Source organism: Amblyomma maculatum, chromosome 11 (assembly GCF_055883805.1).
Source record: "Amblyomma maculatum isolate TAMU_Amacu chromosome 11, ASM5588380v1, whole genome shotgun sequence".
Lineage (NCBI taxonomy): Eukaryota > Metazoa > Arthropoda > Arachnida > Ixodida > Ixodidae > Amblyomma > Amblyomma maculatum.
The window spans coordinates 27,410,681-27,436,507 of record NC_139354.1 but is presented as its reverse complement, the minus strand read 5'-3'; the positions used below and the strand labels follow the sequence as shown (position 1 = coordinate 27,436,507).

The 25,827-nt window shown below is 45.9% G+C and overlaps 1 protein-coding gene across 1 annotated transcript in view; it reads right to left on the bottom strand.

Annotated features, from left to right (window-relative positions):
- LOC146173229 (uncharacterized) overlaps positions 1–21,655 on the bottom strand; it is a 60,163-nt gene extending 38,508 nt beyond the window's left edge. Inside the window, exons 1-2 of the mRNA XM_084584688.1 lie at positions 21,387–21,655; positions 20,904–21,343 (exon numbers count right to left, since the gene is read on the bottom strand). Of these exons, the coding sequence (XP_084440814.1) occupies positions 20,904–21,343; positions 21,387–21,655 (709 nt within the window). The remainder of the gene's footprint in view (positions 1–20,903; positions 21,344–21,386) is intronic.
- Positions 21,656–25,827: the final 4,172 nt, after the last annotated feature.

Here is a 25,827-nt window from a genome sequence, read left to right as displayed (position 1 = left end):
CAGAGTCAACAGCGCGTTATCGTGTCCTTATTTGTCTCCTGTGTACGCGTTTGGTTACCGCTAGAGAAATACCGTCTGAAGCTATTTCGGGATCCAAGGGTAGTGTAATGCTAGAATCCGGTCTCACCCTTCCGCCATCTCAAAGGCGAACAGCTCCGACCAACCAGTGCCGCGGACATGCATCTGCAACTACCACCTGGCAAAGGTATACGTCCGTGATTGTTTGTGTATATAACATATATAAGGATTACTTAATTAATATAAATTACTTTCTAATTTTCATCTATGCAAAAACTGAGCAAAGCGAGTGAACAAAACAACTTCTTTTTGCGACACACATTTTTTCGTCTCCGCCAAATTCTCTCGACTCGGGCAACTATTCCCTCCCTCTTCCCTACAGCACGTGCCATTACAAAAACAAGACAACGGCAAGAAAACAACAAGAACAGAAGCATGGTCGAACGTCGCTGGCCCAGATCTGTCTCCTCCGTTTGAAGTCCTCGAAGAAGCTAGGTTATTTAGTGGTTACGTGGTCCCAAGAAGCAACACATTGGCACCTTGAGCTCAGTTATACTCACGCCATAAACCCATCTGCTAGACTACCCCCCCCCCCCCCCCCCCCCCCCCTTCTCCTTTCTCGTTCTGTGGTGACGAGTGTAACCTGGTGTAACTAGGCATCACTGGGCCTTGCCGACGCCACAGGAAGTGCCACTGTGCGCTCCCAACTAGTTTTTAGCTCCGGCCGTCTTGTACCATGGGTCCCTTTGGCAGCCTTTTGACGCCTTACAAGTTACCTCCTGCTACTAGGGGAATGGTTGCAACTGCCCATAGGATAGCCGCACTAAGTGGACCGGCTACACAGGACGCAGGAGGTCTCGCAGAGTTCTGCGCCTCCCTTCTCATTCCTGTCTCCTTTCTTTGTTATGTCTCCTTTTTCCTAACCATTACGCTGGCCCAGGCTTGCCACACGTCGTTCCTACTTTCGCGCCACTGTATACAGTGTCTACTGAAAGAGAAGTGGTGCACTTTAGTAAAAGTATACTTTCAAAAGAAATTAGTTACTTTTCCTGAGAAATTAATGCTAAAAGTAATTCATTACGTTACTAAATTACCAGACTAGAAAGGTAATACATTACAATACAAATTATCAAAGAGGAAATTAAATTACAGTAATTTCATTTGTGTAATTCAATTACTGCCATGTATGATCACAGGTGATATGCAATTCGCTACAAGGTTAGGAACAATGTCAGGAAAAGCTGCAGCACTATGGCGAGCGAGTTCAACTGCGTGTTAAGGAGGCAGAATTCTACGACACGTTTACAGAAAATGCAATAGAACTGCAAGGGGCAAACCACTGGCAATCCGATGCCTTGCGCTCCCACTGAGAGTCCGCTGCATCAGCGAACACAGCCCGCGGACAAACACGGGGGCAGACCTGACCCTCAGTGGGAGGCGGGGGAGTGCATGCTGTTATCTAAAGGTCACATCAGGCCGCCTCCTTTCGCTGGTCCCGCGTTCACCGCGGGCGTTCGGAGACGCCGCGCGGTCCGTCTTCGTACCTACATGCCAGAGCGAGCGAGCTGTCGACAGCTTGCACAGTACCGACGATTGCGGAACGGCGCACCACCAGACCGCGTCTTCACTCCGCCGGCTGTCAGCAGCGGGCGCACCCACACACCCGCCTGTGCTTAAGACGTCAGTTCGAGCATCGCGTCGTTGCACTCTGCGAAGTTACACGTCGCTGATGAATAGAAATAACCGGCAAAGAAGCGAAGCACCGAACCCACGTACTCCGGTTCTTTTCGAGACGCGCGGGCAGGCTGCAATTGCGGGACTTGTAGGTGGCGCGGAGCTAGGCCACTTAGAGCGTCAGGTCAATCGTTCACGAGAAGGACCCCGGAGCGAGCAATTTGGCGAGGCGACTCAAAACCGCGCGCGCTTTGTTTAAGGTGGGTGAGAAAGAAAGGTGTGAAAGCGGAACTAGCGCGCGGCGCCTTCACGCTCGAATACGGACGACCACGGTGAGTAAATGTTGGCCCGATTAGGAGACCGGTAAGGCGCCGGTTCTCGCCTCATGCGTGGACGTGAATGGAAGAGAGAAGCTGGACGTAGAGTGGCCTCGCAGGGCATTCATGTATGGGTTCCTGTGAGTAGCATAGCCAGAACCAAAGGTACATCTCGATATATTATTGTACATGTAGTATATAATTAATGACCGTACCTATAAAAAAAATCTTGGTCACCGCTTCCTGAGGGCGTTGAAGAAGCGTATCCCTTTTGGAACAGCTAGAAATCGAAGTGCAAGGTCAAAGTTCCAGGACCATGCCTGTATGGTAGATATATACAAGCTGTTCAAGCTGCACCTCGATAGGGAACAATTACATGATTGCACTTAGCCTTTTCTCCTTCTCCCTCTTTTGTCTACCTTTTCACTTCTTCATCTGTCTTGCGTCTATATGTGCCGGTTATAATTTGATTACTTTCTTTTCTTTGGGTTCGTCATCAGAACCTATCGCGATATCCTTAGCGAGAAAATAATGCTGACATCATAACCTACTGCGACGTCTCGCCAGCACTTTTCGCGGAACCTCGCAGAGTCTCGCTGCCACATCTCGCAGATGCGAGATATATTCACCATGAGCCTTGAAAGGCTTTCGCCTTCTTTCTAAATTATTTATTCATTATCTTAATTACCAATTAGTTAATTGCAAAATAAAAAATTCCCTCTGCTGCCCCAGATGGCTGGTAGCTATATAAAAGTGGTTTCTCTGGCCTACCTCAATGTTTATTTTTCAACCCTTTGCTAAATTTAGCTTGAACATCCTGTATATTCCTCCTCTCGCACAGTGGTGGAAACTTTAAAAGGACACTTAAAATGAATTGAAGCCGATACGTAGTACGTATGTGCGTACAGCGTTACAATACCAAGTACATATGCCCACTGGAGACAGCTCTCAAAATCCAGAAGAAAAAAAAAAAAACTGGAAGTTAAAATACCGGTTTCGACCCCACTAGCGTCTTCAGGCAAAAAAATAAGACCGTCAACAAAGTTTTTCCTTTTTTCGAGCGAATCCTCCAGGTCAGTGTATACGCCAGCCAGCTCAGAAAATTGATCACGGAGTCCATTTCAGCCATGACATCGCGAATTTTAATTGATTGGCATGCCTGGTTATTTTATAGTACAATTTTCTCCGCAACGGCGCAACTCATTATTTTGCCACCGGGATAAATATCCACGTATGCCCCTTAAAGATGCACCAGCTTTTGTTTGCACTAGAAATAAGCATTAAGTGCAGTTGTCCATAGCGGTTCTATAGAAACGTGGGTGCGCGTTTCGTCGCGTTCCTGCTACCGACGTCTGGCTGATCAGAAAGGAACCGTAAAGTGAGAGCCAAGTAGGACTGACTCAAGACAGCAATGAAGGCGTCGAATGAGAACAGAAAACGAAGTATGTCGGGTCCGCGACGAAACGGCGCCAACATCCGAGCCAACGCGGCGGCGCGATCCGAGAGCAGGGGGTGAGGTCTCCGGCGTGACGAGCGGGGCAACGCCCGCTAATGACGCCATTAGCGCCGACGGCCCCCCGCCGAAGGTGCGCGCGCCAAGCTCGTTATCGAACGCCTCCTCGCACGCACAACGCCCTTTCTTCCTGCTGCTGATGTCACGTGACCGCCGAGCGCAGCGCGTCACGGCCCGCGCGATGGCGACACTGGGAAGCCCGGTTAGAAGCCCGGTCTGCCGCGAGGTTGAGGGCCTTGAGTGGGAGAACACTACAGTGGAAAGTTTTATTTTTCAGCGTTCGTCTTCGGTGTTCCGTCGGCCTAAACACGGCACCGAAATGAGGCGAACCGAAAGGAGAACATGAAGGCGAACCTAAACAAAGTTTCGTGGTTCACCTCCTGGTGCCTACACTTGCTGCGCGGCTGAGCACTGGAAGTAGTAGGCGAATATGTCTATTTAGGACAGGTAGTGACCGCAGATCAGGACCATGAAAGGGAAATAACAAGGAGAATAAGACTGGGATAGAGCGCATTTGGCAAGCACTCCCAGATTATGACTAGCAGCTGACCGGTATCGCTCAAGAGGAAAGTATACAAGAGTTGCATCTTGCCTGCACCTATGGGGCTGAAACGTGGAAGCTAACAAAGAGGGTTCTACTTAAGTTGAGGACAACGCAGAGGGCTATGGAAAGAAAAATGGTAGGGATAACGTTAAGAGATAGGAAATTAACGTGCAGAGTGTGTCAGAGAAATAACTCGTCACTGACATTCGAGTGGAAATTAAGAAGAAATGGACATGGGCAGGACATGTAGTGCGAAGAGAGGATAACCGATGGTCGCTTAGGGTAACAAAACTGGATTCCAAGGGAAGGAAAGCGTAGCAGGGGTCGGCAGAAAATTAGGTGGGCGGATGAGGTTAAGAAGTTCGCAGGTGTCAAGTGGATGCAACTCGCACAGGACCGGGTTAATTGGAGGAATATGGGAGAGGCCTTCGCCCTGCAGTGGGTATAGTCAGGCTGATGATGATGATAGTTGGAAACATGTAAAATTCGGAAATGCGATGCGTCGATGTAAACATACAGAAGTTACGTTACGTATATTGCAGCGATGACGTCAATTACAAGCGGTGTTCGTCTAGCCTCATCAGCGTGACCACGTGCATCATTCGTGTAAATTAAGACGCGGAAGAGACCGCGTTGCCAGAGGTTTCCTGAACAATTCAGGATGGCTCCCACATCTCCGCAGACTACAGATGCCGTGTATATGCATGAGACCAAAACGCCGAGATAAAGGTTGCGTAACAATGGTGCGAATGACACTGGCGCGCGATGACCATGCAGCAAAGGCTTGCTTATATATGTCTGTGCCGAGATATCTGGGGAACACTCAAGATTCGCCTTTAGGGATATGACGCCCAGCGTCTGCGGATCCTCATTCGCGTACACTTTGCCATTCGCTCAACATCACAGACCCCTTAAGTTTTTCCTCTGTTGTCTCGCGCACACTCATAAGTGCATACACAGTCGCAAGCTGCATGATACATTACGTGAAAGACCACCCATAAGAGACATATGCGTGCTCACAGGAATATAAATGGCTTTAACAGATCTGACTCGGAACCCATGGGGGGTGGTGGGTTTTTGATTCTCATCTCAAACGAGGTAACCAATTAGGGAAGCTCCTACCATGCGGCCTAATGACGTCACACAGTCCGTCGTCCAATCAGCGCCCCGCCCATCATGCATGCTGCCCGTCAATTACCCCCTGCCAGAGTCGTGATCGCAATTTTTCGCTCACAATGAGAGAATTTCTAGAAAATGGGGCCCTTAACGATGTGAGTTAAAAATATGCAGTCTTGATGCCCTTACTGATTCTCTTGATACACGAGGGATGCGTAGACTGTCACCCGGACAAATACAGCGAGTTCGTATCGGGAGTGCAGGGTATACCCTCGGCTGCCGACGAAGTTTGCTTACAGCATGCATATCGACGCCATCTTGAGGTGAGCCCGCCAACGTTGCGTTCTCATGCGGCCCACATTTACGGTTGAAAGACGCTCATCGTACACGGGCTTGAAAAAATGTGCATACGTTTTGCTTGTTCATATTATAAAAGTGCCCCAACACGCTGCTGTCTACAACATCGATGACGCCTGAAATAAATTCCATGAAACTTTAACTGATCAAGAGAAACACGTGCAATCTAACAAACCACTTCCGACAAAGTGCGGCGACAGAGAGATGTGCCTCTTTCACTCTGTCGAGTATACTTTCTATCCTCCCGTTGTCTTTGTTGTTCTTCGCAGCTAATTAGGAGAACTGGCCTGCTTTCTTCGTTTGTCACTGGAATATGTGCATACATCTGAAATGAGGCGAACAGCCGACGAAGGAGCGCATGGAGGGAGGTTTACTGGGCCGTAACGGCAAATTTAGGTGGATCTGCGTGACTATAACCCATTATATTGCATTCTCAACTACACCCCCTCCCCTCCTCCCGCGCCATCTGAAGACTGCAGTGAACCCTATCGCATAAGACGCACAGTTTCCTCGACTTCCTCATTATTTTTTTCCGAGGTTTCGAAGATGGCCTAATCATTTTTCGCGACCAATGATGCCGAGAAAACGGCAACGCCGAAGCAATATACACCATGGATCAATGCCAACGCGGCTTGGCCCCGCGGAATTCTGCATGTCAAAGAATGGCTAAGCTTGCTGTGCATCCTTTGCCATGCCATCAAATCATGCTGGTCTACAGGGGCATGCACGAAGTCACATCCGGCTGCAAAGAAATGCGGCTTTTCACCGACCAAGTGGTTGGCAAAAGTCGCGACACCGCCTTGCATGTAGCTATGAATAAATGTTGTACACAAGGAAAGGACCTGTACCTTTCAGAAAAAAAGGCATACAGTGCATTTTCATGGGCCTAATTACACTCCAGGCTCTCCGAAGGAGCATTTTATCTTCAGAGCTTGGGGCAGCGCATACTGCATGCGACCCGGGTGTTTCTGTGCGGCGGCGACAATTTCGGCAAGGCCGCTGCTGTGCTTCACGTACAATTGAGAAGATGGCTGGCCGTTACAGTATACGCTCGCGCTCAACAAAGCGTCTTGAATTCAAAATAAGGATCGACGGCCATCTTTTAGGATGTTGTGCAGAACTGTCAGACGCGTAACTTCCTTGCGGAGTTGTGAACAGCAACGTTTTGTAAATAAATATTAGGTATTTAAAAGTATGCGTGCATCATGCATACACAGCGCGTGTGCTTCAAACCAATGGGAAGTCGGCGCCTTCACCCCTGGCTCGTCCGATTCGACTGAGCCCCATGCTCGCCTTGTTTAGATTTACTCCTAACATATTTGTTTTCCGAACGTGGTATATTTTATTTTCTGATCGTGATTACACGTGACTCTGCTTCACCACGATGGTGTCACCTAACCCACTTCAATAACTCTCGTTATGCATTAAATCGAATCCGGAGACTTGGGTAAATCATACTGTGGCAACTCAACTAAATAAAAAAAAATAAACGACATGACGGTGGTGACTCGCTTTACCACGGGACTCCACCACAACAATGCATTGGACTGCACTTTATCCATGACTCCTTCCAGCCAGCCGAAGGAAGTATTCTTGAGAGTGCATGTGACTCCGCGAGTGCACTCGAGAATTCCACGGGTCGTCGACTTCGTCCCGCCGCGTGACTCGGCAGAGTGCGTTGTGCAGATGAAAGCTCGAAAGTTGGGGGCGCGACGCTTTTAGCAATTAGGCCTAATCGCGACATTGTACCAGAAGTACTAATTATTTATCGCAACACATTTATAGCACTTAAATCCTCGTACTCCGTAGCCTCCATCCTCTCTCTCGATTGCTACTGTTGGCACCGGACCAATGGAGTGAAAGGTGCGCCGCCAATACTATACAGATGTCGCGACCATGCATATATATAATTCCGGGGGTAATGATAAATGGGTCGGATGCAGCCTCTTGACGTCTGTATGCAACGAGCTTTTTAAAGACTGCAGCTTCAAACTTTTCACGTAGACTGGCTGTCTGAAAAACGCGATATTATACCGCCACATACCGTATCAAGCACGCGCAGTAGTAGCGAGCTAAATTGCTAAAGCTATGCCAGGCTAAGGCTTGGTCGTGCACTTGTTCAGAAAGTTCTGCATTGAATGCACTTGTTACGGGAAGAAGTGCACTGTATGAGCAAGACAGTGGCAAAGATTCTATGCAGTGATGACGACAGGATGCAGGTATGTGACAAATAAATACATTTGCGCTTTGTACTTGGTGTTGTTCTTAATTTTCTTTGTCTATAGTATTTTTAGGGGAATCTCCTAAGTTAGCTTGTAATAAAGGAGTAATTATTCATTGGCATTCGCTGCCAATTAGCCACAAGTAAAGCCTATGCAGCTTTCTCGGAATTATATTCCGTATAGTCAAAGAAAACTCACCCTGGTGCGAGGTTCGAACCCGGGACCACCGCTAGTCCGGGCAGTCAATCTATACCATTTTAGCTAACCAGGACGGCCAGAAAACTAGATGTTAAGGCAAGAGAGAATTGATCGTTATCTAGTTCGATCTTGTTTCGGTCGGCTTGCAATCGAGAAAAGTGTTTGAATTTTTTTTTTTCTGCGGTCGTTAGCTTTGGGGCATCGGGTTAGCAGAGGCCGGCTTGGGTTCGGGTAAGCACGGTACTGGCAATGCGCAGAGCGCTCCCGAATCGCTGGCTGTTCCTTGCACCGTGTGCACCGGGCGCTCTGACGAGCACTAACGGCGCATCGATGAGAGTCCCTCAGGTCGCTATGTTCGCACTGCGTTCCACGGGCCATATAAACAGACGCGTGGAATAGGTCGTCAGCTGGAGACATGTAGACGCCAGCCACCGCAGTCTCGATATCTTTATTCTCTCCCTCTCTCTTGCTATGTTGGTATGGATCCTCAGGAATCTAGGGTTCGCTGATGCACTGCCTTGCTAAGTAACACAAGTGATGAATTGTAAACGATGATTAATCTATAGATACTGGCGGAGCGAAGGTGTATCTCTAAATATTAGTTTAAAGGAGATTAGTGTTTAGCCGCCCCGGAATGACAAGAGAACAGTAGTTTGCGATAAGTGGTAGGGAAATACATATGTAGTTAGGGCAGGTATGTTACTGCCGATCGGGACCACGAAAGAAATAACTAGAAAAGTAAGATTGGAATTAATCGCATTTGGCAAGCACTCACTACAGATCATGTGTGGCAACTTAAAGTATATATAGAACAGCCTTCGGCATAACTCAAAATTCACGTCGAAAAATGTGCCGAAAAAAATACGCAGCACAAACAATCAGCCAATATTGGTTGGCATTGGACTGGTCCTGTGATAGACCGACATTGATAATACCAATATTGTGCCAATGGATTGTCCTGCCTGAGCGCACGTGATTTCTTACTAAAACTGTGATGCAATCGGTCTTTTTACAGCTCTGAATTAAGGTGACGTCATATCATTTCGCTTTTCACTTAGCATCCATCTGCTGTGGATAGGACATATCGATCTTTAAATGTAATGTCTTGTATGCTGTTTATTGCAAATGTAGGCACCCATCGAGAAGCATGAGATATACTGAGTCTTCTTTTCCTCAAAATCCGAACCAACCAACTAAAGGCGCCCTTAAATTTGTCACCTCTGTGGCGTCTTTCAAAGCGAAGAGTTCGAGTAATGAAAAACTAAAATAAAAAACTAAACAGTGTTAAAGGCGTTATCGCGTCTACCTTAAGGTGAAGCTGAAGCATCCTCTTAATTTTTACAGGTACTAATCCCCGGGTCAAATACGTGTAGGCGAACGAATAGATGAAAAGAGGTGAACCTAAACTGAGGACAAAGCAGACGAGCTATATGGAACGAAACAGTGCACGTGATATACGTAATGAAGAGACAGGAAGCGCACTTGATTTGCTGGTATTCTCGTATAAATCAAGAAATTGGAAGACAGATCACGTAAAATGTGAAGGCAATTGGCTAACCGTTGTGTTTCTAAGGGTGACATTCTGGTGGATTGCAACGGTGTCTAGGCATACGGAACCGCGTGTTTATGGAGGAACACACACACACACACACACACACACACACACACACACACACACACACACACACACACACACACACACACACACACACACACACACACACACACACACACACACACACACACACACACACACACACACACACACACACACACACACACACACACACACACACACACACACACACACACACACACACACACACACACACACACACACACACACTCGAACGCGCGTGCACAGACAAGGCAAACCTGCAGTCATAACGAAATGCGAAATAAAGGAAACAGTACATGGCTTAAAAATATATATATAGCGCCTACAACCTACAGAAAACCATGCCGGTGTCGTATACACATGCGTCGCGAAGTTATGTACGCGTTGCAGACAAAAATAAACAGCTCCGCAGCGCGCTTATGTATGGCGACAAGACATACTCGCGACGGCCCCTAGTTAGGCAGGTGTGTATACGCTTAACCGGCCATAACTGGCCATAACCAGGCCCTGCAGTGCCCACAGAATCAGTTAGCTACTCTCGGGACAGCAGAGTAAAAAATGAACGATGTGGGCGAAAGGGGCTATCAGACGCCCCGAGAAGGTGCATGGGCGAGCGAGGCGCATGTGCGTCGTTACGCGGCGTGCATAAGCGATTTCGGGGCCTCATTGAGCTGCGACGTGGCGCCCGGGACTGATTGATTTCGAGCGGCCACGCCTGCGGAGAGGAGCCGAGCACGTGCGCCGGCTGCACGCGATGAAGCGTGCACAGCATCGCGCGTTTATATACTGCATTTTTGGGATACGCGGTGTGTATGTTTAAGTGCGAACCACATTTAAGCTTCTTGTTTCGTGGTACGTATATGCTGGTATGTATGTATACAATGCCTGCTCATATAAAAAAGCCCACGGGTGAAGAAAGGAAATCGCGAAAATTAATATGCTGTACTGTAGTGTTGCTTTATTTATATATGGCACATAGACATGTTCTTCAAGTTTATTGTTTTCTTTCATTTTCTTAAACTTATCTCGGATTCTTTTGTTTGTCTGTTTGTTCAATTGCACTCTCCGTGACTGTGAGTGCGTTAATTTTTATTTTTAAGTTCCATATTTCACTCTTGTATTGCCTGAAAAGACTGACAGTATTAATACAGTAAAGTTTTTGGTTCAGTGTTGTTGCGTGACCGGATGGTGGAGCAAGCCAGTAAGTTGGTTGGTTTGGTTTGGTTTGGCTTGTGGGGTTTAACGTCCCAAAGTTACTCAAGCTATGAGAGACGCCGTAGTGGAGGACTCCGGAAATTTCGACCACCTGGGGTTCTTTAACGTGTACTGACACCGCACAGCACACGGGCGTCTTGCCTTTCACCTCCATCGAAAAGCAAGGCGCCCATGTGCTGTGCGATGTCGGTGTAAGCCAGTAAGTTGTAGGAGCAACTTGATAAACAATCGGAGAGTTTTATACAGACTATATACAAGAAGTGGCACAAGAGTCAAGACGAGTTGCAACTGGCCGTGGTCAACGACCGCTAAATCAGAGAAACAAGGAACTCCGAGTCCCAGTCGAGCTGGCGCCTCTTGCTCCAGTTTCAAAGCAACCGCTACTCCCAGCTCTCGGCCAGCGCGAGCGCCCTATCGCAAGGAGTAAAGCTCCCGCAAAAGACACTCGGGAGCCGTCCCGCGCTCCTGAGGTGAGCCGAGGGCGCACCCCTTTCAACACATAAAGAAACAAGAACACAGTAACTCGTCGCAGCCTGTGCGATAGTTTCGCTTACTCACGTTGGTGTACTTGTATCTATCTACACGTTATGAAGTGGGACGAAAGCCTGACCATTCTCGCGGGATTTGTGGCCTCCGGCCGTTCTCATTCGAGCGACGGGACCGCTGGGGGCCGCGTTTCGCTCGAGGGTCCATTCTAGGGAAGCGAAGTGTCTCTCTCGTCTCCCGTAGCAGCAGAAAGCGTGTGGCGGGAGTACGAAAGAAGAGCCTGTTTTTTCGAACGATGGTCTCCTTTTAGAAAACGAGTGTCCGAAAAGAGACCAGGTGTGACGCGCAGTTCGCAATACGGCACTCCACCGGGACATTCCTTCACAGCCAAGCATGCCAAAAACACGAACGGCAACGCGCCGGACCTTACAAATACCTCAAATTGATTACTACCGCAAATTTAGGCATATAAGCGCGCGCGGGTATATATATTGTCAATGTATGAAGTAGGAATTTTGAAATTTTCTTACTATTTATAGGCGGGGACTACGTCGCTTCATTTTTCAATATTCCCTGAATTACCACGAAATTCCAACGGGATTATGTGCGCAGGCAAAGGAAGAGATTAGGTTAAAAAAAAAAAAAATCTCCAGTAAAAACGGAGCACTGCGTTGTATACAGCGGGAACTATGCAATTGCGGACTCTATACCGGAAATTTCGGTCGCTCAAAAACTTTTTCTCAGGCATGAAAATAGCATGTGTATGCGTAAAGAAACCATTCAGACTTTTTGACAGATGACACGTGATCGGGACATTGAAGGGCAGTAAATGCAAGCTTGAGAGCGATGTGCCGGCATCACGCCTCCCGTGTGACATATGTGATCCTCAGATTACTATATACTGTGGTTGAAACGATATGATTCAAACATTCTGACATTTTCTTTGCATATATACTGCGTCCACGCGAATGCGTATCTGCTGGTAGTTTTGCCGTGCATTAAGAAATCACCAGACTTAGCTATAGAGTCAATTTTGCTGCAGTTATCCTTTTATTGTAGTTTATCGAGTTTTTTTTCGTTTTTTTCCTGCAATAAAGAAGCGGCACAGTGATGAAAAGATTTGGGGAGCCTCGAGCACCGCCTCTTCAAGGGTATATGACGATGTAACGTTACAAGATCCCATCTGCAATTCTCCTGCGTCCCAGCTTTTGCGTATCATGAACTTTAACTGACTTTAGTCACGCAATAGTCCCTTCATTTGTGCTATAGTGTTGTGTCACACATACTATTATTTGGTCGTAAGCAACCACGTTATGTCAGACGTTACACTTGAGAGATAGATGAAGTAAGCGCGTTCGATCCCCATTTCATATACTCAAATAGGGGAGAAACTCCTACTGAATATGTCTGCTCAAAATCAAAAGCTTTAGTGCTTCCGTCAATTTGCACGCATTTTGAATTTTTCGTTTAATGGGAATGAATTCCGCGGAGAAAATGATAAACAGAAAACTTTGTGCTTTCCAAATTTAGTATGTATACAACATACAACCTCACCGGGGTGACTCGACTGATATATAAATACAAGAATGAAAGATGAAATGCCGGCAACGGTGGACACTTTTCGATGGAAGCGAAAAGCGAGGCGCCTGTGTGCTGTACCAGCTATGCTTTGATGTTTCGCCCCTTTGTACTGAAGCGCTGCGGAAAAACAACCGGGGTGGGTTAGCGGCGCTGTTCAGTTATTTATTTCCCGAGTCCCCAGGTGCGGCTTCCTTGCAAGCTCGCACGTGTATACGGTTGATCATCAAACGCATTATGCGATTACAGGTTGTCAAAATTTTGAATGCAGTAACCGGGAAAGGGTGTTATTTGGGAACGTATTAACCGAGACTATACATAGCGTAACCATGCGAGATTTTTAGTGACCGAGGAATTGGAGCGTATGAAACGGGGAATCCTATATGAAACGAGAACTCATCAAGGAGGCTGTACTGTATTCGAAATGCTTTGCTTTGGATCGATTATAAAAATGAGAGGCGCCTGCTAAATACGTATAACTCCGGTAGCTTACACTGGAACTAATGGGAACCACAATTAGATATTAAAGTGATAGTATAATTGTGGAACGAGACAAAAAAAATTAACTTATTCTTTTTAGTTAGCTCAGAAAGCAGAACATTTCTACTGTGCGAAATGAATGAATAAAATATAAACTTTTAGTCAAGAAAGGCAAAGAGGAATGGTGATTAATCATTATGGCACCCGATCAAGACGGTAGGCTCTTCTATACATGTGCTATACATAAGATGAAATATAAAGTTTTGGTGAGTATGACGCCCTGGTGAGTATGACGCCCAGGAATGATTAGTAACCACTCGATGGGATATATTGTATACCTTGCAATCTAAACCGGGTAATGGAAGTTATGCGGCGTTGGGGAGAGATAAATAAAATAGTCCTTACTTTACCCGAGTTTATGTTAACCGGCTTGATGATTGTTATACAAGTTTGAAGAATTTAAGGGTCATATAAGCTTCAAGATGAGACAGTATAAATGGCGGCATCAGAATGAAATGTGGTTTCGTCGTCGGCATATTGTTTACATTTAGTAAATTAAATGCAGTTAGTAGATATGAATAATATTTGAAGTAACATAAGCCCAAGGATGTATATATACCTCAGAGCCGGGGCACCTGCTAGCAAGTTTAGTTTCAGGTTACGATGCAAGAAGCACTGACGATTATAGGAAGGCGTAATCAGCAGGCGTCCAAGGTGTGTAGGTATAGCTCACTGAGCTCTTGTGTTATAGGAAAAGGATATCGCAGAAAATCAATGAAAGCATTCAGCCAACAAGAAAGATAAGAAAGTTCGATCATCAGACCGTATGAGAATTTCTATTTACTTCAATTGGGCCGTCCAGTAAGGAACAATAATTTTGAAAAAAAGAGCAACTTTTCGTCTTTCTCTACTGAAGCTCAAAAATACCTTTGAACGCACTGCGCCAATTTCAAAACTATAGCAGGGCCAAAGGAAAAGTGTATACTTCTCCACACAAATATGGTAAATATCCAAAACAGTGCTGCTACATTGTTGGCTCACAAATATTAGAGGGACAATGTACATCAGATTGCAAGCCGATTAAAAGAGGTGGGATAGCCGTTGTTCTCAACGGCTGAGATAGTCTCTGAAAAATAGTAAATTCGAGTGTCAACTAAACTGATGAATGGTTGAAAAAAGCATCCGTTTAGTTTCGTTCCGAAAAAATGTTGTGTTCACAATTGCCTTGTGGCAACGGCAACTTCATTCAGACGATCAGCGAGATCAGTGCGATATTAATGGACATAAATATATATGTGCAGCCACAACATCACAAGTGTATAAAGGCAATTCCTAAAGGCAGGTTGATGTACACAGCATAATGACTAACGTGAGTCAAAGTATGGAGAGTAAATTGTGAAAAAAGAACCTTGACAAGGTGACACCAGATATATATCGGCAGGCATGCATGAGTAATCATTAGAGCGTATCCATTCTTGCGATCCCTCTAATTCTCTGGGCGGTATACCTTTACCCTGTCGGGCCTGTGCCATCATTTTAAAAACTGCAGTATTATGACCATTCAGGCTTTTTGACGGTACTGGCGGCCGATGGCACTTGATGTTGCTTTATAAGAAGTACTCACTTAATTCCACATCTTCCATGTTTGTGGACGCCAATATTAAAAACAACAGTTTCAGCTCTGAGCGAAATTTGAGCTCTCTGTTTGTGTCATTCCCTGCACCAACTCTCCCAATCAGTTGGCATGGGTGTATATATATATCGGCAACGACAGGAGTCAATAAAAACGGATTGAGGATACGAACTATACATATGTGCACCTGAACACGTATTCTCTCTGTCAGCGCTACGCCGACTACAGCGCCAATATAGGCATCGTTTACTTCGACCGTCCAACGCTAGCGCCGCTATCCTACACCGCGCCCAGCCAAGACTAAAACAAACGTTTCCCACGGACGTCGCCGCAGCGAACGAAACCGCAGAACAACGTCACGTGAGGAGAGAGAGCGAGCCGTCTCTGACGTATACAGCTCTGAGTGCGAGTGACTGCTGTACGCGTCGGTACCAGGGATTCGACCGTGGGAGAAACGGAAGCGATGGTGGTGAAATGTGAACGCCTGAGATAGTCGAAGCTGGACCGAGCGACAGAACGGAACACGCGTCGCAATAGCGGAGTGCGCACAGACGCTTTCTTCTTCTTGCGGACTGATATTCTGCCTAAATTCCCAATGCGACCTCAATAAATAGGCCCTCTTATTTCTTTGAGTGTCTGCTAACACCCCTATTACATCAGATGGGAAAGAGGAGGGTGGGGGCAAGAAGTTGGCGATCAAACGAGAACATCTGTACCTTAATTGCGCCAGAACTGTCCAATTCGTGACGTGAAGCAAGACGTCACAAAATCAAACGCTATGACTGTCTCTCCTCGTTTTCACCTTTTCAATGACTCATGTAGCGCAAATTGTCGCCATTTAGTTCGCATGGTTATATACCTGTTACACACTTTTGAGTCCCGCACGCAATGTATACTTGAAGTTCGCGCTGTTTTCGGTCAGAACGCGAAGTCATAGAATCCTCCGCAGTTTTACTGCTCACTGCAGATGATCTGCCCAGTCTGCGCGGAAGCGCCGACAGTTTAAGAAAGCTCCTAATTTTCTAAAAAAGTTAGCATATTTAAAACCCTTTAAGACTCTATATATGCATTTGTGTATACATATACGTTTTGTAAAGCACTCATCATATACTTTTTTTCTTTTAAAGAGGTTTATAGTTTCTGCGCAGTTCATCGCCGTCACCCGGCCAAGCGACGAAATTTAATTATATTGAGTATTTATTATTCGACGAGCTTCACTGCTAAGCAGCATATCTTGCAGGGAAGCAAAAGGAAGACGGGTGTGGGTATACAGGACTGCATATCCACTGTTGTAAATAGAGCACACTTATATATAAACGCGATTTGTTAAAATCCCCACCACAAATTAATTTCATAACGCACCTTCTAACTTTCCGGTTGAACGTTATCCTGAAACTTATACATAGTATGAAGCCAGAGGTTAGGAAAAAAAGTGACGTTTCCTGCTGTATATTTCATTACTATACTCGCATAAACAACCGTCCATTCTGTAAAAATGCTTCCAGCCACTATCGAAGCCAACAAGGCATACAGACGCATTTTATTCGCCGCATGTGTGCCATTCAGTACTGCATTTCATCTTGGGGAAACACGTACCCTTCGCATTTATCTTCCCTGCAAATTATTCAAAATCAATCTATACGCATTATTACTTGGGCGGATGAGATTAAGCAGTTCGCGGGGGTCAAGTGGATGCAGCTAGCACAGAACCGGGTTAAGTGGAGAAATATGGGAGAGGCCTTCGCCCTGCAGTGGGTATAATCAGGCTGATGATGTATGTATGTATGTATGTATGTATGTATGTATGTATGTATGTATGTATGTATGTATGTATGTATGTATGTATGTATGTATGTATGTATGTATGTATGTATGTATGTATGTATGTATGTATGTATGTATGTATGTATGTATGTATGTATGTATGTATGTATGTATGTATGTATGTATGTATGTATGTATGTATGTACTTGTATAGTCACCGCTCAGAAAATGCCCTTCGTTTGCTCCAATCACACAGTATTCTTTCTGTGAACAAAATAATCGACTACAGTTTATGTATCTTAATGTACAAACCTGTTAGAGAGCTACTTCCATTTTCTCTAACCACCAATGATCAAATACCGCGTCGTACCGACGCACGTTTCGCCAACAAAAATAATTTTTTGCTGCCTAAACCAAACACTAATTACGGGTAGCAAACAGTCCGATTCTCTGGTACCACTCTTTGGAATTGTTTACCAGTATCTAACAAACAATCATTAACTATTTATGCCTTTAAATCCGCTATTCGTCAGTTTTTGTTATCACACTAATCGTATATTTTTCAAGGTAAACTGTTCCAGTGTTATCCTTTATATCTTTTTGTGAATTGTTTCTTAGGTTTTCATTATGTGACTAGGTGTGTAACCGTTTTCATTACAACAATATTGCCTGTAATAAATTCAAGTTTCGTTCACCCCATCCCACTGATACGAAATATTGTATAAATTTTGCAACTGCTCAATATATATTTCTTTACAATATTCATTATAGGAGGCCCCGTCCACAGTCCTTGACTTTGGGACCTCCTTCTGTATTCGTGTTTTGTTAACATTTTATGTACAATAAAACTTCAAACTCTTCGCTAGAATCTTTCCAAGAAATAACGGGCGGACTATGGGCCCTCTCTTTAAAATATATCGCTACATGTGTGACAGAAGGGCAATGAGTTTATAGCGGAGGGAATGCGACGTTTACTGACGCTGCCGGGTCCTTAATTTCGGCTGTAGAGTTTAGTGCACAAGTTTGCTTTCCCATTTCATTTGTGCCGGATCGAACCTGAAACCGAATGAGCTCTGAGCATGCACAGACAAAGCTAGTGGTGAGGCATTGAAGTTGATTGAAGTCGATTCGAAGCCGAAGCCCGTTGAAGTCGATTCGAGAGGCGAAGTGGCAGGCCATGGTGTGACGATGCCATATAAAGGTGTGAATTAGCTTGCAAGCGTTTTTTTTTTTTTTTTTTGTTATCGGCCGCAAATACAAAGAACTCATCGTAGCTTGCCTCAACTGTTCAAAATTTTACCATTGCGTCATGATAAAGTGGTAACTTGTCATAGTTTGTAATTTATAACAGTGCTAACTAGGCTCAATTGTGTGCGAAGTTCTCGTCCACTTCGGGCGTTTTTTTTTTTTCTTCTTCTTTCGTGCCCCCCTCTAGCTGTATCGATTGCCGCCGCATCTCTAAATCTCAAGAGCACTGTATACAAAATATATAAGCAACATTAAAACACGTGCTGCTCAAAGCGTTAGTGGGAAATTTTCTTGTTTTCGACCTTAAGTTTGACTCAGAAACTCAACAGGAAAATTTATTTTAGCAACTGTCGAACGTGAAGTTTTAAAATGTAAAATGGTAAACGTATAAGCTATAATGAATTTTATGAAATCATCGTTGACGAAGTTGGACTTCATCATTTCGCAAACAGTTAGCGATGCTCTTATCATATTTAAAATTACGACATGATTCACTGTATTATACTTAAAACCTTATCCTATAAGTTATATCAGTGTCTTTTTGTGTCAAAATCTTTGTCGCTCTTTTTTCTTTGACTACCGGTAAGTCCCCATCTTCTGCGTCCAATTCTTCTGATTTCATTTCTATTAACTGAATCCAGTACATTTCATCAAGTTATTGTTGTTATACCAACAGCATTTGTGCCACCCTACTAAAGTCATCATGCGCTGACTGCCGTACATTTATACGATGAATACAGTAAATAAATTCTCATGAAGGTAATTAATTGCCTTCTGCAGGAATGAGTTGTTGCGCACAAAGACCAAACAGGGAAATGTATTTATCGGCGCTGCGGACTATAATAAACTATACCTATCAGTCTGGTTTATTGCTTCAAGAACAGCCTTCTATCAGCAACTCATCCATTCCAGAGGAAGTAGCAAGATTCTTGCGACCAAAGTCATAATCGAGCACGGCGTACGATATAGTGCGCAGGAAACTTTTCATTTATCCGGTTAATGCCATACTTTGTTCATAGTTTTTCCTATCAAATATGCGTCGTGTACGCTTTTAAGGTATGCAGGTCGGCAACACATGCAGGTCCATTTCAAGTACAAGGCGCTCGAACATGGCGGAGTCGTTGCCTACCTAAGCCTGTAAGACGTCATCTGCAAATACTTCCGGTGCCAAACACATGATGTGCACGGCTTTCTCGTTACTATTATGTGCTTATCGGGTTCTTTTAAACGATATATATCCCAAGCAGCACAAACCATGGGCTCAATATTGCGATGTGTTGGCAGTGTATTGGCCCTATGTAGGGAATGGCATTGCCAATATAGAACCGATATTGGGCCGATGAATTATGCTGTTTTGGACAACTTATTCAGCTCGTTCGGCTGAGAAGCCGTCGTAGAAGGGAGTTGTCGGTACCGCGTATCGGAAACAATCGGGGGCTGCATGCGTAAAAAAAAAAAAAACAACAACAACCGAATCATGGTAAATCGTATTTCTAGCGATGAAATCATTGTAATTACTGATGAATTAAAGAGACGACAAATTGCGAAAAAGGGGTTCAAAAGTGTCAAAATGCTCACGAGTAAAACATCAATGCTTGATGCTGCTAATTAAGAAAATTTTAGTGTGGAATCTTTATTTATTTTTCTACGATACTGAAGGCTGTAAAAAAGCCCAAGTAGGAGGAGTGAAATAACTCGGACGCAGATGACCAGCATGACAGATGCCAAATGCAGGTTTTCCACAAGCAATGAAGAAAACACAAAGCATGGGATGAAAAGTTGCGACAGCACTCTTTCAATATATCTTAATTGATTAATACCAGTAATTAAATTAATAGAATGATTAGATTCGGATGTCAAAATGAAAAACCCAATGCTCGATGATGCTAATTACGAAAATTTATAGCGTGTAATTGACCAACTCACCAATTTAAATATGAAATGTTCGAAAAAAGGAGGGTTCACGTGTGCCCAAATGCTCAGAATAGAAATCCACTGCTTGATTATCGGCATATAAAAATAAAATAACGTCGTCCTTCTGTGTAAAAAGCTATCGAGTCATTCCCTTAACGGCGGAGCTTAAGTGTCCGCCTTTATTTTTCTTTAATAAGCAAGGGTGCCGTACAATTAAAGGGTTTGCTCATTGATATTCCAGGGGAGTCTGTTCTTCTGCGCGCAGTAAACACGAGGAACCTGACCACTCGTGCATCCTTATCAAGTCGCAAAAGCATCTCACACCTGTACACCTTCATGGCTTTTGGTTGCTGTCTGGCGCGTCTATATACTGCCACAGTTGTCACTTTCGTTAGGTGGCGTCGTTCTGCGCTCATACACTTCTTGCTTAACATATATTATGTCGGGGCCAACCGAGTCATGGACAGGTATGTTAGGACCTTCATGTAAACTTCTCTTTCACAACGTCGCGATGAATGTGCATGACATTAATTACGAAGCCTCCTTCTTGTCAAGCAAGGATCCAGGTTTGCTTTCGTGGTGGACGTTTGTGTAATACGGATCCTTTGGGAAAACAGAAATTTCTGACTGACGCCTGCTCAGAGCCAGAACTCGATAATGTCCCTCACTTTGCCTTCGTGCATAAGTTCGGACGAAATTCGCAGAACTTATGTTTGCGCCGGCAGGCATCGGTATTCATTGCCCAATAAGATGTAGCCCTGGGTCAGATGGTTGTTGTTATGTTTGGTTATTGTCGTTAGGATTGAGGCGGCCGCGTAGAGATGGCGCGACAGGATGAGAAGCCGAGTTGCTGTTGTGCGTATACATAACGGATGTGAAGTGTAGCGAATAGCGCTACACGTTGAGGGGTGAGAGGTGGGAAGGCGACCGGAAATCAACCGGTACCGGACAGAAGACCTACAAGGCGAACTCCACGGGGCCGCAAATCGCTAATCGCGCGCGACTTACCGGCGACGTCCGGCGGCATGCCGTGGGGCCCGTCGAAACCGTGCAGGAACGGAGCACACGGCACGAACGCGTGACCGAGATACACGCCGGCCCTGTCGCCGGGGAAGCCGCAGTGCGGTGGGGGAGCATGGTGCATCGGGGGTGGCTGAGGCACCAGCGACCCCGCCGAAGGTCCCAGCACAGACGGATGGTGCAGTCCCGGCGGCCCCGCCGCGTGCGACGACACTTGACTGTTGCTCCCGTGGTGGTGGTGGGGGGACGACGAAGAAGAAGGCAGTCCGGCATCGCTCAATCCCAGCAGTTCCTGGATGGCGAACGGCGAGCGCTGGTGCTGAGCCGCCGAGGCCCGCTGCATGGCGCGGCTGCGCCCGCACCGACGTCGGACCCGTCGCGACGGACGCCGTGTATTCCGCGCGTGACAAACAACTCCGTGCCCGCCGCTCCCGGCTCCAACGACATCCAGAAAAGCGGCGGAGTCGAAACCCCTTCTCCTCCTTCCGGTTCCTCTTCCCCGCGCTCCGCTTGCACTCGGCGGAGGAGGAGAAGCGGCGAAGCGGAGAGGAGGAGCTTTGACACGGCCAATCAGGCCCGCGACGCGACGCCATTGGGCCGTTCGTAACACGACGCCGTCGGCCGCATTTTGGCCGCAGCCAATGGAGGGCGTCGCGCAGGGTCCCTAATTGGCCGACGCTGGCGCCCTTCGGCCAATTACGACGCGGCCAGACCACCGTTCCGCCGAAGTGAACCGCCATCTTGAAGACGCGCGCGCGTTATCACGAGAAAGAAAGGTTGGTGGCGGAACTGCACGGCTGCTTGAAAGGAGGAGGAGAGTCGGGCGGGCGGCATCGTGTTTATGTACTCGCACCATTATAAAGCGGCTGGCCACGGTTAGCCGGCGCACATCACCCAATCATCGGTTGTTGTTTTTCGATGCTTTTGCGCATGCTTCTGTTCTGCCCATTTGTTTTGTTATTTTTCAACTCGACGAGCGGGAAGAAAACAAAACCCGGGGCTCAACGCATCACGAGGGCCCAAGGAAAGAAGCCTCGAGTACAATAAGCGAATCCGCTATAGGAACAGGCAGGCTCCTTATTTACGGGTGATGTGTCGCGGCTTCCTCTGGGTTCGCCTTACGTTGCGGCAAGACGACATCAGGCGCCGAGAACCGACTTCCGCTGGCTTGGCCGTTTGGGTGGTTGCTTCCTTCCTTCCGCTATTCGGTACTTCCTTTTTTCTTTTTTTTTTCTTTTTGTACGCCTGGTAGCCGAGGCTAGCAATCTTCTGGGCTGCCCTCTGACAAGCTGACCTGCGCCTCTGCTCGACGAAGTGAATGTGTCTTGCCTCGAGAGGCAGGGAATTTCGATACGGCGATGTGCAATTTCCACTTGCCAGACAAAAAAGAAAAATAAAAGTGGAGAGCTTTTTCAGGATCAGCAAACTGTTTCTGTTATTTTTGGTGCTGTGCTACGTGTACGCTTGCGGTAACTCACGGTACGTCACGAAGGCACTATTCGCCGAAGGACGCCATTTAGCGAAAGGTTGTGAGAAATCAGCGCAGTTGAATATATATTTGTAGTCACTTTGGATACAGCATGTCTGCCATAACAGCTCTGCCTCGAATGCACATCTCCGGCTTTCATAGCGACGTTGCCGGCAGGGCGCCATTGCATAATTAATAAGAGACAACGTTAACCATATATCGGGAGGAAGTGGATTGAATGCGATAACCGAAATTAGGCACTCTACCTTTATCAGTATTCTCGTTAACATACAACACGTGCCACCACAGGAACCCTCCCTCTTGCACGCATGCACACACATATACACACAAACACCACACATCTACATTTTGGGCTCCGCGAATGAATTTGGCAGTGCTGAGATTCAGCGAAATAATATGCTGGTAAGCCTACAAACATAAGAGGACGGAACTGCTGCCTCTGAAATGGGGTCAGTGCGCTTAGCATATGCGCAGCATTGCGAAGCTCTATATGCGGGACGCTTCTCGTCAAAATCTGAAGCGCGTTTGCAATGCTTTCCTCGGGGGTCAAGGGAGAGTGGGCTGGCTCATTTATTTTTCAAACCTTTGCGGGGACTATACACATAACTCTATAGGCGAATTTCAGGGAGCTTCAGTATGGCCGTAAATCTGCCGTTTTATCATGGCATGTAGATTATGATCCTCTTTATTTAGTCCGTGCACTGGCATCTAGTTATAGGTATTCTAATTAGTATAGTTTGGGTGTTAAATCGAAGATTTACTATAAAAACTTCCAAACGCTGTGGGCTGTCAGTGTATGCAGTATGCAGATTAAAAGAAAAACAAACTAAACTTCGCAAAAAAAAAACAAACAGCAGTTGAGGATCCAGGTCCGTGGAATCGTGAACTGACCCTTTCTTGAACACTGAACCGTAATTATATATAAAAAGAAAGACAATAAGAAACGGCACTGGCACAACTGGTAAGGTGGCTTCACTGCGAGATACCAATGTAGTTAGGAGAATGCATACGTCGAACAACTACCGGCTTAACGGACGTGTGCCTTTATCGATAGATTTCCGCATTCTAGCGGCACTTCGTTCACTACATTAGGTTTTTTTTATATATATAAATAGGAAAAAGGTTAAAAAGAGAGAATTGCAAGTGTAACACCTGAACGTTTCCGCATGTAATATACGCTTGTGACTAATACAGTTTTCGACGCGCAATGTCGATTTCCACACTTAGCATGGAGTCTAATTCAACCGTGACGTCACGGATTTTAATCCAGCAGCTGAAAATGTTTGAAATTTTGATTTCCAAAGCATGAGAATGCGTATTCAGTAGCGGGAAAATGTCAGAACACCCCGTAGTATGCACAGAATCGATTTTAGCATTGAACACTAACTTGGCAAATACAATACACTTTTTAATTTGGTGAGGCTGATAAGCTGCTTCACCCATACCCTGAGACTTGAGGCAATTGAGCGAATTGAATATTAGGGCATACGTGAATGTGTGCTGCAAATAAACAAAACCGGAAAACAAATGTTATTTATTTTCCTTGCGGTACCGTTACAGCTGATGCATCGCTTTAGCCCTATCTCGTATTCGTCCTCCAGTTGAAGGCTGGAGAGAGGGAGAAAGAGAACCTGCTTCCCACAAACTTCGGTTTCCCCCTTCAACTCTACATATTACTGTCTACAGCGCCACTGTAAATGCAGAAGCAGATTTTCATTCCCAGAAACGTTTCTTTTTGACACATCTATGTTTTGAACAAATTTACACGGCTAACCGTATATACTGCGTCGAAAGACGTGTCATTGCGCTATAGGTATTTTGGCCTATATAAATTACGGATTAATCTTTAGCTGGTTTATGAGCCGAAGTACACGGATCCGAATTGCTCTTCCACGCCGTACAAGCTAGAATCACAACTGTAATATAGGCGCGAGATTCTGCATCAGTGCCGGCTGTTTATTAACCTTCACGTTTCCGAAAGACAGCGACACGCGCCACACCCCCACCGCACGCGCACACCGCGGCGATGCGGGAGAGAAAGCTAGTCGCGCGCTCCACAAGCACACGAACGCGTGTCAAATGCGCGGACACGCGCGCAGTTTCTCCGTAATGACGAGGTGCCGAACGTGCCCGTGTCCAGAGGAGAGCGCGAGAACGACGTGAAAGCGCAGAGAACCAACTTTGCTCCCGCCACACCACCGCAGTTGCGAACAGCGCTGTCGCAACTGAAGAAGAACGTGCTGCTAGGATGTGTTAATCCGCGCTTCATCGTCTGCTATGGAGTTGGCCTGTCGTCTGCACGCCGAACTTGTTGCTACGGGTTGTGCGTATTACGTCACCGGCAAGATTCATTTTTATCATATTTTGTCTCTGAAATTAATTAAAATGTGGTCAAGCGCCATTGGATAACGTTTTCACTAATTCTTCAATAGTTTAGTGCATTGTAGAGAAAGAAGTGAAGTGAAATTCATGCGACACAGGGAAATTATATTTAGGAGTAACCAGATACGTCACAGCTGCCATCATTTGTTGTTATCCGCACATATCTAAAGGCGGATAGCGTCTCTAAAAGATTTATCGTTTTCTAACCTTATACGCATCGCTGATTTTACACGTTCGACAACAAAATGACGCCAGTGATGCCAGGCCGTCCTTTGCCTGTGAAGAATGCTTTCTTGCACTGTTGGCGAGGGCTGCCAAGAAGCCATTGGCATAGGGTGCGTGCGTCGGGAGTGAACGGCCGTGTTTCTATAGGATGTTCTAGGGCTGTCACGAGGTGAGATTTTAAAACGTCTGCCCTAGAATGCCTGCGCAGAATAAGCGGAACGATAATGCACAGACGCGAGCTGTACTCAGTTCGTATCCATATCGTTTGCTGTATTCGACCAAGACGACGAGATGCGAGGTATGTGGGAGCCGCTTTAAAAAAAAAAAAAAAAAAAAGAACTAGTAAAAAGGGGTTAAGAAGAGTTTCGGGCTAAATTCGGCTTGCTTTGTAACTGCTAGTTTATTTCGCCCTATAACTGGTTCGCTGCGTAAACTAAACTGTAACAGAAAATGAAAAGTAGAGACGCAGACGATGCAGCGTTCGTGTTGTCTGCTTTCGAGAGCCCACTTTCGGTAATTTTGTACATGTGTTTATAATGAAAAAGCGAAATGCAGTCATTATGAGTGCTAGGTACTAGAGCATCTACTTAACTGTTTATTACACATACTTACCCGGGCAATCGTCGCCGAAGACCATTATTAACGAATATACGTTTTAGCAACCAACATGAAGCGTATATCGCGAAGTTTCTGCGGCTGAACGAAATTAGTCAAGCCGGTTTCTAGCACTCTAACCAAATTTACCTGGGTCACCCGAGATGAATGGAAGAATTTGAGTAAGCCTCTATACAGACGCACGCTAACAGTGTGCGCGCG